General features: G+C 55.6%; 1 protein-coding gene across 4 annotated transcripts in view; it reads right to left on the bottom strand.

Moving 5' to 3' along the window:
• Window positions 1–13135, bottom strand: part of DGKZ (diacylglycerol kinase zeta) — a 55027-nt gene extending 41892 nt beyond the window's left edge. Inside the window, exon 1 of one of the 4 annotated variants that reach the window (XM_032113582.1) lies at window positions 12316–13135. In XM_032113582.1, the coding sequence (XP_031969473.1) occupies window positions 12316–12554 (239 nt within the window). In that variant the 5' untranslated portion in view covers window positions 12555–13135. Of the gene's footprint in view, window positions 1–4483; window positions 4720–5122; window positions 5305–5473; window positions 5551–12315 lie in introns of those variants that run through there. The other 3 variants (XM_032113584.1, XM_032113585.1, XM_032113583.1) reach the window with 3 other exon arrangements.
• Between the last annotated feature and the right edge of the window lie 4920 nt (window positions 13136–18055).

Genomic DNA, 18055 nt, shown 5'->3' with positions numbered 1-18055 from the left:
GGTTTCCCCTATTTCCACATCTAGCCCATGTTCCCAAGTCAGATCTCCACCAGACTCCCTACCTCCAAAAGTCTCCAGCAGAAGCCATTCACCTACTGCCAGTCCCCCATCTCTCCCAAAAAAGATTGTTTGTGGACCCAAGAGTCAACGAGTCAGCCTACAGCCCTCACTCTACTCTTGAACTCAGTATCTCAAAGTCAGCACTGGTTTAAAATAACCAGCAAGCAAGCGAATGCATGGCTGAGAGATAACTCAGGACATTCAGCTCACAGAGTCACCTGGGAAAAAGAAAACAGCTTCACCAAGAGCAGAGCTGCAAGTTAAATTTAGAGGCTTTGCCAAGTCTCTGGGGAGACTGTCTGCTCCCCAGGCACTGCACAATGATGAGTGAAGGAAATCCTACACTGTGTCTCCCACCACCTGCCAGAGCTCAGGTTGCCTTTCGTGAGAGCATTGCCCCCATTGCAGAGGGCTCGTCTCCCCTTACGAGCATCTCCTTAGTCCCCAAGAGGACTCACACAATCAAACAGCTCGCAAACTCTCCCCGCTTGCAGGTCTGTCATCCTCCCTCCTTTCAGCCCCTTGAAGAGATTACAGGGTTTCCTGGAAAGGATGCTCCAGCTCTTAAGAAGATTAGTGGAACGTGTCCCTGCCCATGGTGGGGGGATTGGAACTGGATGATCTTCCAACCTAAACCATTCTATGATGCTATAATTAAAGGTCCTGACACCTTCTCTGGTGCAGGTACATGTCACTGTGGCAGCCCCTGCTCTGATCTTGGGAGCACAGGAGAGCTGCCAGAGAGTGCCTGCGACTGGAGAGACAAGGCAGGTAGCAGGTAGGGTCCACACCATGGAGGACCTCAGCCTCTGGAAGCAGTCAGACCCCCCATGCTCTGATCCTTCCCTGTCCTATCCCACAGCCCCACTGAGCTGGCAGCTGCCCCAGCCTGGCTCTGCTGCAAGGCTGCATTGGCTGCCAACAGGTACGGCTGCTCAGTGTGCCCAGTGCTTTATTTTTCTCCCATCAAGATAAAAAGTCCCTGAGCAGCCCCACAGGAGGTCAGGCCCTGAGCAGAGATCACAGAGCAAACACAGCAGCGGAAACAACTCTCTCGGCACATCCCATCTGCCCTGCAAACAAGCCCAAGTGTCATTGCAGGGGACAGCTGGGGATCCCCACAGGCCCAGCTAAAGCTACCCATCACCTCTGAGCAGGATGGGGAGCAGAGGCTGGAGGGTTTCAGAGCTAGAGGCATACAAAATCTACATGCATAGAGGAGAAGTAGGAAGATGATTGCTCAACAGCTAGCTGGCAGCAAGGTGCCTTGTGAAAAAGCTCGTCCCGAGGGAAGCACTGCTCTCAGCCTGCCAGCCTGCAGAGCACAAACTTCAGGCTCCTCACTACCATCTGGTCTTCCCCCAGGGCACTTGGGGCTTACCCCACTGCACAGCCCCTCTACTGCACCCGCACAGGGGAAAGTGGGCCCAAGGTTCAAGGACACCCCCCACACAGCAGGGATGGGGAAGGCTGGGCCGCCATCCCAGTGGCACATCGTTCTCAGCTTTCACATGGGTGTAAGCATCAAGCTGCAAGAAAGACAGTGACAAGTGACGTCCCAGAAAGACGTAGGCGGGTGCTCGGCTCAGTTTCTTGAGTGCCGTTTACCCACAGGCTGTGCCACCCACAGACCTTTCCTGGGGCAGTGGCAGGCACCCCCAGGCTCACGTGCAGGCTTCAGCACAAGACCTGCCAAAGGGTCCCAGACAAAAACTTAGTCCCATGCTCTCTGCTGGACTACCATCTGCCAGCTGCACCACTGGTGGCTATGGTCCCTGCTTATGCTATCGCACCAGCTATTACACATACTTCCTTCGAAGTGGGATTTGTTACAGAAGCTCTGAAGCCCACAGGCAAGGTCCATTTCAGCATCCCAGCTCACTGGCACGGGGGCGAGCAAGAAACAGGCACTGTCCCCAGCACTTACACTCCTTCCCCAGTTCATCCCTGGAAAGGGTAAACTGCGCAGTTCACTTATAGCACAAGAAACAGGGCACTTAGGACGGCAATTTAATCCTAACCACCTCTTATCTGATCAACCCCAATCTCTTTATCAGTCCAATTAAAAGAATTACCCATCCATGGCCTGGATGCATGTATTGTGCACTTGTCTCTGTCGGCTCTAGAGCCAATTACTCCACCCTCCTGTACAGCAATTATAAGGTACAGAAATAAGCCTGCTTGCAAAACACGGGACTAACATACCATCAGAGGCCAGAGCTTGGAGGCTCACCTTTCTGTTGCTTCAAATCCCCTGAGGGCTCACCTGCCCTGGGGACAAGACAGGCTCTCTTTCCATTTTGCAGACCCCTGCCTCCCCTGGTCATGCCTCCCAGTGTTGCTGCAGGTGGAGTCCAGCATAGGGTGTCCACCTCAGGAGACCCCTCTCCTTGAAGCCAAGGCTCTCCAGAGACTCACTGCTGCCAGTGAGCAAATTCCTGCTGATTACCTTATCTTCCTCTAGACCGGTTTCCCAGACACTCTGGGTAAATCTCAGAATAGAAGAGGGTGCAAATTTCCTCAATGATGGCTGTTGGAAAGCATTTGGGGGGTATTTGGATTTCCTTCTTGACAAAAGGAAGCGTAGCACAGCCTTCCCTCGTAATTCCCTCAGAGGAGGTGAAGAAACTTCATGCCATCCTCTGCTCCAACGCTCAGGTGGGCATGAATACGGTGGCATGCAGCTAATTATCCTGCATGACTTCCCATCGAGTCTGCCTCCCACTGGTGTGTGTGGGAGCCCCTTCAATTTCAGAGGTCTGTGGAATCTCTCCTCACTACCCTACAGCTCTGGGTGCTGCATTCATCATCCTGAGCCAGAGGGAACTGGGTCCCTACATCAGCAGCACAAGGATGAGAGAAGTATCCATACACCAAACAACCTAATGGGCATTTCCAGTTATCCTGGCAGGCCTGCTGGCCTCCTCCAGCTCTTCCTGCCCATCCCACTTTGCCTCTCCCCATGTGTCCACACTGCCAAAGGTTATTCACACTTGGAGAACTTCCCCTTGGCTCTCATCTACATTGCAGTAACAACAGCCTGAAGCCCCAGGAGTCAGAGAGAGATGCCACACAGTATTTGGAGCAGGGCAGGGACTGCCAGGAGCTCAAGGCAGCCACTGCCGACAGCTCTGAAACCAGAGGAGAGAACACCACTATGTGGTGGAGTGACCTTGCAAGCCATCCACTCCCAGTTCCGGCTTGGTTGTGGAGGTTGAAATTGGGGCCTTTCCCCTCCATTCAGCACGTGTGATACCACCCTGGTGGCACTGCATCCTGCTTCAACTGCTCCCATATGCCAAAAATACTCATGAGATGTAGCAAGTTTGTCACAGGGCCACCAACACAGCTGGGGCAAGAGTAATCAAGTACAAGGAGAGGATGAGATAATGGGGGCAGTTTAACCTGCAGAAAAGTTTGAGGGGGAACATTATTACCATCCTCAGGAACCTGATGGGAAGGTACAGAGAAAATTGGGTCAGATGCTGCCCAGACGTGCACAGTGACAACCTGAGAGAGACCAGGCACAGGTTGCAACAAGGGAAATTGAATAGTTATTAGAGGAAAAAAAATCCCGAGGAGCTGAAGCACGAGAGCGAGTGTCCATGGAAGCTGTGTTCTCTACACCCTGGCAACACTCAAAACTCAACATCAGTAGCCCGATCAAATTCAACTCTGCTTTGAGACAGCAGTGTGGACCAGGCGATCTCCAGAGGTTCCTTCAGACCTCAGTTATTCAATGTTTTCAAAGACCTCCGGATGGCAGAGGTACCAGGCTCTGGTACTTAGAGGTACTTCGCTTACACGGTCCAAATCTCCACGAGGCCAACAGAGAGGCTGAGGGAGGCATAAGGAGCCCGGCTGGCTCTGGGAAGGATGCATGCGAAGCCGGGATCCCAGCGAGCACAGCCATCCCCCGGCGCGGCAGGACTGCCAGTGTCGCAGGCAAAGCACGGGACGGGCGTGCGGGGATGGAGACAGGCAGTTCTAGGTGGGTGGAAGCGAATCCCCCGGAGACGAGGCTCCGACTCCACGGGGAGGACAGCGCGCAGCGAGGGCAATGCTCCCCAGCTTCCCACCGCTCGTGCCAAGAGCTCGAAAGGAGGGAAAAGCAAACTCGCCGCTCCATCCCCACACCGTGTCCCGCATCCCCCTGCGGCTGCGCTCAGCCGGGGTCAGCCCCTCGACCGGGCCTGGTGAGGCGGCTGCCGACGGCCCGGCGGCGGGAGGCTCCTCGGAAGCCGGTGCTCCGCCGCCTCCGTTCCGGATGCTCCAGCCGCCTACAGCCAGCCCTTGCCCGGGAGCGTAGCTCCCTCCGGCCCCGCTCCGCCGCCAGGTGCCGGGGCGGCGGCACAGGCACCACCCGGAGCTCGCCCGCCCGGCGGGACCCACCGTCCCGCCGCCCGCCCCGCCAGGTGCTCACCTGCGCCCGAAGAGCTTGAGGCCAGTGAAGCGCTTGTTGCTGTGGCGGCGGCCCAGAGGGGGCGGCGGCCCCCACTCGGGTTCGGCGCCACCTGACGCCCCGGAGGAGTCGGCTGTGGCGGCGGCGGTGTCAGAGGAGGCGGCGGAGGGCGAGCCGCCGGACGGCGGGGGCCGAGCCGCCTGCATGGCCGAGCTCAGGGCTCGGCAGCGCCGCCGCCACCGGGGTTCCAAACCAGGGGAGGGCACCGAGGGCGGGCGGGGGGCGCGGCCGGCCCGGGTTCCCCCGCCCCACCGGGCCGCGGGCAGGAAGTTCAGCCGCTCACCGGTGGGACCGCCGGCCGCGCCGCCAGCGCCGCCTGCCGAGATTGGGGAGCGGGGCTGGCGGCGGATCCCGTCCCGTGGCCCCGCGCCCGGCGCCGCCGCCTCAGGAAGCCGCGTGTCAGCCCCGCCGCCGCCCCGCGCTCGGAAGAGGCTCGGCGGCAGAAGCGGAGCCTCCCCCTGCCTCCGCCTCCCATTGTTCACCGCCGGACGGGGGGGACGGAGCCAACAGCCCCACCGCCCTCTCCGGGGACCGGGAACCACTGCCGGCCTTGTCGCCGAGGCCAGCCCTGAGGCTCTTACCCAGCCCTGAGGCTCTTACCCAGCCCGGCGAGCGCCTGCCCCGCTTCTCCCTGAGTCCAGCGACACCCTGGCCCAGCGGCCGCTGGCGCAGCGGCAGGGGCAGGCCTGCCGGCCATGGCTGCCAGTCCAGGCAAGGAGCAGCTCTCCCAGCCCTCCTTTGCATGGAAAATGTGCCGGCCGCAACGGCAGCTTCCCCACTTTCCAAGGGCGCGGAGCCAGGCTGAAAGCCGGGGCTGCGCGTCTGCGAGGGCAGGGCCCTGGCTGCCCGCTGCACAGTGCTCCTGCCGACCCTTAACACCCTGGGGCAGGTCCCACTGGGAACCTCGAGCACCAGCCGTTTCCAGGAGGGCTGGTGGGGATGGGGACACACCTTGCTGCTTCCCAGAAATCGACAGCCCAGGCAAAGCCCGGCTGGCCCGCTGTGCTCACAGGCTTGGCGTCGAAAGCGCCCGGGCGGCCCTGTGACATCCTGGCTGGGAGGTTGTGCTGCGCAAGCCCAGGCACTAAGAGAAGAGGAGGGGATTGCTGGCGAGGCGTTGGGCGAGCACAGGAAGCCTTCCCCCAGCCCACAAAGCACGGGCTGTCAGCACCCGCCACAGCACCTTAGCTCCCCAACAGTACGAGGAAGGCGGCAGAGCCCAGCTCGGTGGATACCTTATATCTACGTCCCCCGGAGGGCTCTGGGGAACGTCCCAGGAGCGATGCCGCCACATCTGCCGCAGCATGAGCTGATGCGCTCAGCCAGCCCGGGGTTCACTCTCGCTCTTCCTCCCCCGGCGGCCGCTTTCCGGAGTCATCCCGAGGGCAGGTCCCTGGCAGTGCTCGGCCGCCCGGCCGGGGCCCCGGCTTTGTTTGCACCCTCCACCTGGTTCCTCTCTCTGCACTTCCTGGAAGTGTGAGGGCGGCTGTCATCACAGCCGGCTTTGCGGCCTTCTTCCCACGGCGCTGGCCATCTCCTCAGCCGGGTCTGCTCCAGCGAAGCCTCGTGCGCACCCTCAGCAAGCAGGAGCACGTCCTGGCACGCTGGGCTGCGCGCCGAGGAGCCGCACCTCCCTTGCTGGGTGGTTCTTTGAATGCCCCCAGACTTGAGACAGCCCCTTCGCCCAAAGCTGTCTCAGCACTGCCATGTGCACTGTGCCATGGCAGTGGGTTTGTCCTCCTGCCACCTGCCCTGTGTCATGCACTTCCTTACCCTGCAGGGCACCACAGCACTCACAACCCCTGGGTGGATGCATCCTCCCTGTGTGGTGGGTCTGAAAACAACATCCAGCGTCTGCTCACTCTGCACTGGAATTCGTTGAAAAAATGCCTTGATAAACCAGGAATGGGCAGTGTGAAAAGTAGAACCATTTAGGAGGCCTCCAAAGAGTGGAGAAACAGCCTGACATTCATCATCCATCTCCCAGTCTGGGGCGACACAGCCTAAGCCTGCAAGCCTGGCCTGTCCCCACCTCCAAAAACCCCAGCTCTTCACAACCAGATGCTGCTTGGTGTGCTCTGGCTCCAGGAGAGCTTCAGATCACCAAGAGGGTCTGTGAACAGCTTCTGTGGGCCAGAGAAAGGCAAGCAAGCAAAGCTGGTTCTGGCAGCCTGCACAAATGGCATTTCTAAAGGGGCACATGGTCTTGCTTTAAACTCCATCATCAAAAGCAAAAAAAAAAAAATCATTGACAGACCTTGATCTCACCGGGCAAGCTCTGAAGCAGAACACAACCCACTGCACTAATTACTGTGCAGAGAGAGGAAAAGGCAGGTCCTGGATGCCTGACTCCAGCTCACAGATCAGGGAAGGGAGAGTTTTGTTATTGTGGAAAGGGTTCGTCATCCCTGCTGCTTTGCATGCCGTGATGGGTTAGTTGCATTTTCTCCCTGCCTGCAGCCATTTCCCTTTCATGTTTCTTTCTCTGTCTCGTGGTGTTGATGTCTAGTCCCCTTACCCAGGAGCATCAGGAGCACCAGGGCTTGGTGAGGCTGTTGGAAAAGTAACACACCCCCGGGACCTTCACCATCCTCTGTGTGCTGTGTCCGTGTATCCTTTCACGGTTCTGTCCCTTGGGCTTGGTGCAAAACTGTGGAGCAATGTAGATACAAAAATGCTGCTAGCAAGGATTTTCTCGCTAGTTTCTAAGTCCGTGAGAGACTTTTCTCTCACGCAGAAGAGGTAGCAGGGAATGTAAACAACCAAGCCACCTGCAACCTTGAAAAGTCTTGTTTATGGTATAGTAGAAAAATATTTTGACAATGGATGTTTTAGGATTTTAGCCAATCACCCCTAAGGGGTGGCTGGTCCTTTGTCCAATTAGACTACGAAGAAAAAAGTCTATAAAAGAGTTTGTAAAATAATTAAATGAATAAATCTTGCTGTACAATTCCTGCCTGCTGGATCTTCTCTCCTCCTCCTCCCTATGGCTGCGGGACACGGTGATACACCGTAGGAACCAGGCCTGCGGTAATAGAGCAACCCTTAGAATTCCCAGTCTTGGGTGCTCTTGGTCAGGAGGCCAGAGGAGACAGACCCTGCTGGCACAGGCTTCTCTGTATGCAGCACAGGAGAGGGATGGAGGTCACTGTGCTGGATGTTACTGTGAATTGGCACCCTTGTCTTCATGCTAGTTTGTGCAGCACCCTGATACTGAAAGGATTAAGCTGCCCGCTTCAGCCCAATTCAGCAGGATACCTGCCTGCGGGTTACATTGTGAACAGGATCAGATAAGGGAGGGAGTGGTCAGGGAAAGGGATGGCTCTTGGTTCAGGGATCCCTGCTCTCCCCACCCAGGAGTGTTCAGATGTAGGTTGGCATTGCCCCTAATACTGGCTAGTGCCCCTAACAACCTCCCTGCTGGCCTGCTCGGGGAGTCCCACCCCATGGTCCCCCTGTATACCCACACCACATGCAAAGCTGAGGCTGTGGCTGTAGGGACAAACAGGGGAGGGAGGCTGTGTTCAGCTGCCTCAGGGAGCCGACCTGGCTTGCCTGATGTGGAAAAAACACAGCAGGAGGAAGGGCAGGAGCATCCCCTCTGGCAGCAGCAGGGTCTTGGGTCAGTTTAAACCAGGCAGTGTGCCTGGTTTAAGATGGGGCTTGGGGCTGCATTATGCCACCCCTCCCTGGGAGTGCTGCAGGAATGTCGCTACACAGCCAGGCTGTACCCACAACCTCCCTGTTTCTCCAAAATTGCCTCTTGGGATGTTTCTATCTCTTGTTACACACAGTCCCATATCCAGTTCACCACTGCCTTGCACATAGGAACGTCTGGAATGAGAGCCAGAATGAGAGTGAACACGCACCAGCATTGTGCACCAAGCACAGGGTGATGCCAACTCCGAATCCATCCCACCCCTGTGCCGTGCACTAGACCCTGTGTCTGACAGTGGGGCCCAGCAGAGCTTGTCCCTGGTTCTGGAGAGAGTCAGGGCAGGGGAGACGCTTGTCACCCCCGACCAAGTTTTGTGAGGAGCCACCTGCTCTTTTCTAGCACTTCCCTCTGGCCATGCCACCCATCTCCTTTCCCCTGCTGCACAGAGGGATGCAGAGACAAATGTCTCTGTCAGAGTGGAGCGGGCTTGGCTTGCTGGAAACGAGTGGGAATTTGATTATGCTGCTCTGCAGAGCAGGGCTAACACGATTAAAAGGCCAGCAGGCAGGACTCAGAGGAAGGAGATCCCCTCTCTGTCCCTTTCTCCCTGCAGACAGTGGAGGCTTTCCTTTCCTTCTTCCTCAGCCCCTGCGCTGCCCAGGCTGTCCTGGGTCTTCACAAACATCCAGAATCCAGATCTGAAGGCAAAAGGAAGAGAAGACAGCAGAGAGTTGCAACCATCTTCCCCTGGGCCCCTCAGGACTCCTACCTCACTCTCTCCAGCCGCTTCTTCCAGCTCTCCCCTCTGGCCTGCTCTATGCCCAAGCTCCCTTGCTATTTACATTTCAAAGAAGCCCCCTCTGCTCCACTCTGCGGGTTATATTTAGCTTCCTGGCACAGAACACCCTGTGAGATGCATTAGCTGCGTCCTATTTGCCAGCCGGGAACCGCGCTGAACAGCCGAGGTGCCTCACATCTCCCTGGCAGGGATGGGAGCTGCCTGGGGGGCACAGAGGGACACAGGACCCACTCTTCCCGCTGCCATAGATGCCTGTGTGGAGCCCTGTGGTGCTTGGGCTGGTCCGGGCACTACCTCCGGCCGTGACCGAGAGCCGAAGGGTACGTGTCTGACACCTGGCACCCCGCCCCATAGACGGGGCCTGCGGAGAGCTTGTACAGGAGCTTTTGTGCGCTTGTGGTTTCCTTTCTGGGTAAACACCCCTCCGGGCTGGGTTGCTGGGAGCAGTGGCAGTGACAGAGGCTACTGCTGCAAGCATCACCCTGAAAGCAATGATGAAATTGAGAGGGAACCCACAACTGCTCGGGGGAGGTTGCAGGGTGCTGCTGTGACCTGCCACCACCTGTCCCAGGCCTCTGGCTCCAGGCTGGCTTTCCCTACAGCAAAGTTCCACCAGCCTCTAGCTTGCCTTATTGCCACTGGAGCTACCTGACTCTGGGAGCTAGAGATGATCCTGCCCCATCACAAAACCTTGGTGGAGACACTCAAGGCAAGCAGGAGCTGACTTTGGACTCCCCTTGTCTGAAGTGACTGGGGATCGAGGCACACAATCCTGGTGCTTGCTGTGCGTTTGCTGTGGTGACAGAGGGCACTGGGTCCTTCTGGCATTGCAGAGGCACCTTCCTACTGGGAAAATTTGTCCCAGAATGTGCAAATCTGGTGCACAAGCCAGCATCATTAATAAGTTTGGCACGAAACTGCTACTCAAATCCCTAAATATAACCCGAGTGCTGAGCTCTCTTCCACCCGCCCAAGGCGCCTCCATACACCGTGGCAGCTATTTATGGAAGGAACTTTATTTCCATGGGATTAATATCATTTCTGCTCATTTCAAAACCTTTATATAGCAGCTTATGCCGCCTGCCCCTCGTGATGACTAATGGGTCCCAGCAGGAGCAGGCAGGTTGGCAGCAAGGGGGCTGGGGCCTCCAACCTTCAGCTGACATTGAGGATACCTGTGATGCCCACGGCCCATGGAGGAGGTCCTCTAAACTCTGTACCAGGGTTCCGTAAGTGTCTCCAGAGCTGGACAGCACAGCAAGGGGATTTCTGTCAGCTCCCTAGGACTTCTCACTCTGCAGGAGGGGCACATGATAGGAGGTTAGCCCACCTCTGGGTAACAGCTCCATCACCACCTGACCTGCTTGAGGAAGCAGCTGGACCTGAAACTACAGGGGTGTCACGGGACAGAACAAGCAGGTTTCCACCCCCAGATACTTCCTCTCCCATTTCTCCTTCCCTTTGCTTGGCTGTCCGAAACACTGGGTGGAGGAAGCAGCTCATCCCAAGCATTTCTTCCTTTGCTGCTGGCCTGCAGGTTGCTGCAGCATTCCCTCTAGCCTCTCAGAATCCTCCCTTCTGCAAAGCCTGCATTGGATGGGGAAAAGTCCCTTGCAAAGAGACCCCTTGTGAGAGTTGTGTAGGACAGAGGTGCTTTGTGTTAGGGCAGCACAGGCTGGGGCACGTCAACTGCGCCACCTGCTTGGGGTGGCTGGGGTGGGATGGGCACGGTGTATACAATCCCTAGCAACCTTAGATAATTTTGGAACAAATTCAGGCTGATAATTTAGGTTGCAATATGGTCCCTTCCTCCCCTGGGAAGGCTGGAAAATTGCAGCTGGCTAATCTGTTCGCAAAACACACTGTGAACATCTGGAGAAGACAGCTAAGAGGAGAAAATCCTGCTCTGCCTGGCACAGTAATTCCTCATCCTCTGTGCCATCAGGGCCGAGACCCTCCCAGCTCTGCCTGGTGCCTCAGTGAGCAGCCCTGGGTACAGAATGAGGACCAGAAGAGCTGCTCATTGCCCCAGCTTGTGGCAAGGCTCAGGGACACAGGAGACCTGGACAGGTCTCTGCCACCCCGGCTCCTGCTCGCCACCCACAACAGGAATAACAAGTGCTGGGGATGAGTCAGCTTCGGGGCCCCTCCTGCTCTGCAGGCACTAATAAGGTTTCCTATTAGTTCCCATTACCGCAGTATTAGAGAGCAATTTGCTCACAGCTTGCACTGAAGCCCTTGCAAGGGGGGGGAAAGAGCTGCTGTACGCGTGGGAGTGCAGATGGGGGGTGACCGACAGCTCCTGCCCAAACTCTTCCCCCTGGCAAAGCTCTGCACCCCAGGGTCCCCAAGGCCCAGACCAGAGGCAGGAGAGCTCATCCAGCCTCTCTGTCTGCCATGGCAGCGGGCATGGCACCAAGATTCTCTATGTCAGTGTTCCACCTGCTTGTAAATTTTGTGGCACTTGCTGAACATGGCATGACATGGTGACATGGAGCTCAGAAGGACACAAACATCTCTGGGCCAAGCTAGCTCTGGAGAATGGTAAGAAGGCAGCTCCTGCCTTCTCCCCTCCTCTTAGTCCCAGACTCTCACAGAAGTCCAGGGTCAGTTCTGCAAGTGCTCATGTTTACTCTGGGCAGGTGCAGGGTCAAAGGATTTCTCCTCACTTACACCTGAAAGCCATTCTGCAAAGATGGGGGGTAGTAAATCATAGAAGGGCTCAAACACACTTCTAATGAAGGAAAGGGCAGGGTGGGACACCAGACCTTATTTGCTGTGACAGAAGAATAGAGCCGAAGTCCTGGAGATGCTGAGCCAAGCAGGATTTCAGACATTATGGTTGGAGTTGGAAATAGGAGCTCACCTGAGTATCACCAGGCAGTGGCTCCCATAAGCCCCATGAGAGCTGTAAGAATCATTTTTCACCTCTGCCAGCTTTGCCTGGTGATAGCAGAGGGGAGGTAAGAACAGGAGTTGTGACGGAAGAGTCACGCCAAAAGCCAGGACAGATCTCCTCTTGCTGCAAGGTACCCAGACCACTGTCTAGGAGGCATTGCAGCCCCAGGATGGGAAGGGGGAGTTGGGTAGAAGGGAAATAAGGGGGTCTGCAAAGGTGATAATGGGGCTGCCACTGCAGAGGGGGCTCTTGCACGCGATGGGAAAGACTGGACTAACTGGTTACCTTGTTTCTGTGCTGAGATGGTTTCTGGTGGGAATGTGCTAGTGGTCGCTGGAAAGAGCCATCCCTGACCCCCTGGGAGGGAGATGCCTCAGGGACAGGCCACTCCACTGCCCCAGTGCAGCCCTGACACTTGGGGACCCAGATGTTCCTACCTGTAGGAGACCTGCTTTCTGATGGCCAAGTGCAGGAACTGCTCCTCCACCTCTGCCATGGCCACTGCCCCTCTCATCTCCTCCCAGGCTGGATCCGTGCTGCAGAGGCCCAAGCGTTGTGCTCGCCCAGTGTTCTCTGTATCTCCTGCTCCGCAGAGGCTTCCTGTGGCTCCCCTGGCCACCTCACCATCGCTCCTGGCAGAGGAGAAGTCTCTCCAGCTCTCGGGACCTTCAGCCATGCTGGAGTGAGGTGTCTCTCTAGGCGAGGAGTCCCACTCTGCCCCCAGAACTTCTTGGGCAGCCCAGTCGTGTCCCACAGGGTCCCACGGGGTGCTCCACTTTGTCTCCCCAGGGCCGTGGGACAATCCCGGCAAGGTTTAACTCCCTGAGGGAGCACAAGCACGAGAAAAAACAGCGTCCAAATTTTGCAGTGGTGTTTATTGGCCTCTTGATAGCAGCTTGGGTAGCTCAGACACAGCAGCTCAGCCTCCTGCTGGCTCTACTGCCCTGCCACTCCGAAGCGGAGGAATATCTGACACAAACCTGAAGATGTTGGTGCTACTCCTCAAAGGTGCTGGCACTGTGAGAGCAGCGGGGAGCGAGTGCAGAACACAGTGTTTGCTGAAGAAGCACAGTCCAGGGATAGCGATGCTTGCAGTGAGCGAGAGCTTGGATTTTCTTCTGCGAGGTCCCTCTGGAGCCAGGCACGTCTGTCACTGTCCCCAGCAGCAGCAGCTGAGCAGGAGCAGCGGGGAAAGGTAGGCAGCGAGGAAAGTGCCTGTGCACAAAACCTGGAGCAGCTCTCAAAAGACAAAGCAGAAAGTGAGCATTGAGTGTGTGCTGTGTGCATGGGGAGGGGGCTGTGGGGAGCTGCATCCAGCAGGCAGCCTGGTGTCACCTTAGAGACACTTGAAACTAGCACTTAACTCTTTGGAGTCTGGGAAGGCAGAGGAGGGTGACAACTCAGCCACCGCTCTCTGCCTGCAGTCCAGCTGGCACCTGCCTGCCAGCAAGGGCAGCTCAGGCAGCTGGGTCTCAGCCACTTGTCTTAACCAGACCTACTGTCAGGTGAAGTCAGGCAGCCTGGAAAACTGCAGGACAGCAGCAGCCCCAGCAGAGCAAAGTACCTGCTGTTTTGTCCAATCATCCAACATGGATGAGATCCAGGGACAGGGTCCCCAGCTGTGGACAGTGGTATCCAGCTGAGCAGAGGTATTGCTGTAGCATGGCCTCTGTCCTTCCAGCTGGCTCACTCAGCTCCTTGCCACTTAAGAGGCTACATTATTCCTGATTTTTCCTTATTCAAGTCAATTTTTCTCCAATCTTGGCATGCAAAGGTAGAACCACCCTTCTGTTCTCTGCCCACATCCATCAGAAGAGTTGCATCATTTGTTTGTCCTGGGCTGTGACTGGACTTTGTGACCCCAGTCCCAGCCCACCCTGGTGCTGCAGATGACAGCTGGGGTAAGAGATCCCTACAAAGCTCCCATATGTGCCTGATTTGTTCTGCCCCAGATTCACAAGCTGTGCCTTTACCTGCTAGGCCCTGGAAAATTCAAACTTTGTGTCTATAAGAGCCGTTCCCTGCATCATGGCAAGGTCCTACAATCATGTATTGCAGCAAGAGCACATTGCAGTCACCTGTAATCCCAGTGTTTTCCCATGAAAGTCTGGCATGATGGGAGCAGGAACCTGTCCTCAACCTGCTCTGACTGTTGTATCGCCTTGGGAGTCATCAGGAGCATCTCATCCCTCACGCCAGTACTCCCCATCACCTCGATATGGCCCTGTGGCACCTCTGCTGCAGGGTGCTGTGGCACAGCACATTCCCGTGCCACTCCTGACCCCAACATGGGAAGCAGCAGGGGCTGAAGAAGTGCTGTGTCTCTTTCCGGTAACCACAGCCCACTGGCACCTCCAGCTCAAGTTACCGAACCTTTGTCTGACCCTAAAAGTCACAATGACATCTGTCTCTGGCTGCGCCTCCTGGGGGATTTGTGCCTCCCAGGGGTACAGCAGCCCCCACGCCCACTCCTCCACAGAATCGTGACTGGCAGGGAGCCCACACTCTCCTCGCTGTGTGACTCAGCCCTTCCAGCCCCCACAGGGGTTTTGTTCTCCCTGAAACCTGGAGTGCTGCTGGGTGAGCCCTCCCTGACAAGCACAGCTGGCCCTAGGGAAACACCTTCACCCTCACTTGTGGGAGCAGAGACCTGCTTGGGAGCTTGCCAGTACTCCCTGCATGGGTGCATGGCCCTGCTCCATGTCCTCCTGCTGCCCACAGAGGCTGGGAGCAGGCTGTGGAAAGGGAGAAACAGCTGGTGCCCAGCTGGTGCAGAGGGACTTGTGGCACCTTGTTCTTCTCACCACTCAGTGCAATGCTTCTCTTTCTGCCCTGGGGCTCTTCCTGGCCTAGGGAGCCTCTGCTGCCAATCACTATGGGAGCCACCTTCATCTGTGCCAGCTGGGATGCCAGGGCAGGACAAAGATGGGCTGCCCAGAGGAGCTACAGGGGGTGCAGAATGCAGGTCCACTCTTGCTCCCAGGGAATTTTGGGAAACATCTGTCTTGTCCCTTATGGTTAAACAAGTTTGTGGCCACCAAGCTGAGGAAGTGGATGGCCAGTCAGGGATAGATACAAGTAGGAAGCTGTGTGAGAGGAGGGTCCAGACTTCCAGGTAGGAAAGAAGGGAGAGCATTTCTCAGTGGTGGATGTGTCAATGCCATAGGAAATGAGCTTCAGGGTGGGAAGCAGAGGCCTTTATTGCAGGCACAGGAGAGCCCTGAACTAACAGCACCTTCAATCAAGTCAGAGTAAGGGGCTGGACACTGGGTGCCTCCTGTCTTCCCAAGGGGCCTAATCCTGCTCTACAGAAACCCCCTTTGTGGGGAGCAGCTGCCAGCAGAGGATTTCTACCTTTCTTACCACATGCCAGATTGTATAGCTGTCACACAGGCAGGGCAGGCCAGATTTTGTGTGTCTGGAGAAGATGAGACATCACAGGATATGCCTGCATGGAGGGATGTAATGGATTGCACAGGCTTCTGCATCTCTCTCTGCCCACCTCTCTGCCAGATATTTTGTGTTTCTGTCATGAATAGGGTCACCCTTCACTTGGAGCTCCCTGAGGACTTGGGAAGAGCAGCCAGATGCTGCCTGAGGATGATGGGGCTGGACAGTAGGATTGGGTCAGTTCTGTCCTCCCGGCGCCCTTCAGCTGAGCCAGGTCATCTGCTTCCTTGGTGCTTACCTGCTTACCTGGGGGACACGCAGGAGTGTGCCTCTCCTGTGCCCTGGGTAGGGATTTCCTTCTGTATGGGCATGTGGGACAGTGCAAAGGCATATTGGTATTTACCATACAGACCTCATCCTTGTTTTTGCAAGCACAGGCAGGACATGAGCTCTCTAGGAAGCGGCATTTCTAGTGAGTAAAGCTCTGTGAAGGTACTGTCTCCTTCCCTGGGCACAAGAAGAACCTCCACCCTGCTCACCTCTAAGCCCCATTTCAACCACCAGATTAGAAAATCAACAAGATTTGTTGAGGCAGGACAGATCAGTGTCCATCCAGGTGCCATCACTGTTAACAAGCCCCCAGCACCTGGGGAGTGTGAGGGGGTGCAACTGTCCCATTTTCCCCAGAAGTTGTCCAAAAGCCCAGGATTCTTGCCAGGTAGCAGGACCAAAGACTGTTCATCCCATAATGGCTGTGTGAGACAACTGCTAGCACACTCCCAAGTGAGAACAGCAAGAGGGACCACACCAGGCTTGGAGAGCAGGGATACTCTCCTGAGAGCCTTAACAGCACATGTCCTTCTGTAACAAACAGAACATACCCACCAGGCTGCTACCACGCACTGCCAGTGACCCGCTAGGCAGCAGCAAGCCACAAAACCCAATTATTTTCTCTCTTTATTTTTTTCTAATTGGCCTGGTAACAGAACAATTGGGAATAATTTGTCTCTGAAAAACAAAGTCCGTGTTCTGCCAGCATTTTTTTGTTCAGGGCTTGTATGAATTGACAGTGCAGAGGCTTCTGAGAAATGTGACCCTGAATGGGCAGAAGCCCAGCTTGTTGTGGCAGAGCTCAGCTGGGGCACTTGGAGCAGAACAAGCGCAACTGAGTGAGGCTGAAGGTGACTTGTAAAGAAGGTGACTCTTGCTTTGCTAATTCTCTCAATCTGCTCTAATTAGTTGCTGTAGCCAAACTGGTAGGTATGATTGGCTGGTGCATTTTGGGAGGCATAGTGGGGATCAAAAGATCCTAATGTGCCTGCTTTGAGCAGCTCAGAGTTATCTGGTAGACTGCAGAATTAGGAGGATTTGTCAAGATGAAGGGAAATTTTCTCCTGATGGAAGGGGTTCTGATTGCTCTGGCTGCATCAGTGTTAAAGGAGCCAAAGCCTGAGAACTCATCCTTTTAAGAGCTTCCCTCTTGCACCTGTTTTGGAGTGTGCATGAAGGGTGCAGGCCAAAATCTCCCTGGAAGGCAATTCCCAAAGAGCCGTGTGAAGTTTCACAGGGCTGAGCAAAGCAGGAGCCCTTCCTTTGGATTAAATCTGGTGAGTGCAGGGAGCAGCCCCACTCCATAGTGAGGGAAGGTGCATCATACTGACGCAGGGTTAGGAGGTTGCTTTTGGACAAGGTGCTGCAGGGAAAACATCAGATTCTCAACTCACAACTAGTTCTGGCCCAGGAAGAAACTGCAGGGCAAGGTCAGGCATTTCCTTGCATTGGTGGGTAGGCAGGGGAAGGGAGCTCTGCAAGGGTCTGCAAAACCCACATCAGACTAATCTGCCATGGATCCCACATCAAACTCCCTCTTGGAAGTACAGACCCAGCTCAGAAAAGAGAGTTCCTGTCTCTCCCAGACACTGTTCAATGGCCAGCTCAGTCAAAACAGCGAGGCAACAGCTTTACTCCTCTCCACAAAGAAATTACAATCTGCAGAAAGAGACCTTTGCAAGCCCTGAGCCTCACATCCTGCTGTGGCAGAGTCCTGCTGTATCAGCCCAGCCAGAGGTGGGAGATAGAGACACCTTATAGCATCTCTGAAAGGAGCTCCTGCTTGGGCTGCCTTCCAGACATGAAGGGCTGACTGCGAGGAATTGTTTCAACGGTCAGATTCTAATGAATCCACTTGGAGCTTGCTAGAAAATGAAAATTTGTTTTCTAGACCTCCTGTTGTTTTGTGTTTCACACAAAATCAGGACAAAAGCTATCAGTTTTCGCAGATGTAAATAGACTGTCAGAGGTACAGGCTGACAGACAGCCAGGACCCAGGTTGCTGCCCATCTGAGTGCAGCTGCTCTGCTTTTACGGTTAATGAAAAGATTTAAGTATTTTTTCAGACAGGATAGGACCACAGTGCTAGGAGCTATGTCTTTGTTGTACAGACCCCTGCACAGCCTCTTCATCAGAATAGCCCATTGCACCTCATATACTTTATTCCATGATCTTCCTCCTTCTAAGAGGATGATAGTGGTGTTTCAAAGGGGGAGAAGAAACTGAGGCAGAACAGTTCTGACTTGTTCAGAACTGCAGAAGAAATTACAATGGCAGTGCTGCTGGAAATAAAACATGCAAGTTTGTTTCTAGCCCCTGACATGGAGTGTGAGGTCCCAGTACTGAACCAGTTTTCCATGTGGCCAGGGAAGGGGACAGGGAGCAGGAGGTGAGGAGCTGTGCACGTGGGCTGACATGACAACCATGCCTCAATGAAAGCACCTGTCAACCCAGGGC

The sequence above is a fragment of the Corvus moneduloides genome, chromosome 6 (genome assembly GCF_009650955.1).
Source record: "Corvus moneduloides isolate bCorMon1 chromosome 6, bCorMon1.pri, whole genome shotgun sequence".
In the NCBI taxonomy this organism is placed as follows: Eukaryota; Metazoa; Chordata; class Aves; order Passeriformes; family Corvidae; genus Corvus; species Corvus moneduloides.
Note: the sequence above shows the minus strand (reverse complement) of the source record. Positions and strands in the feature narration are given on the sequence as shown.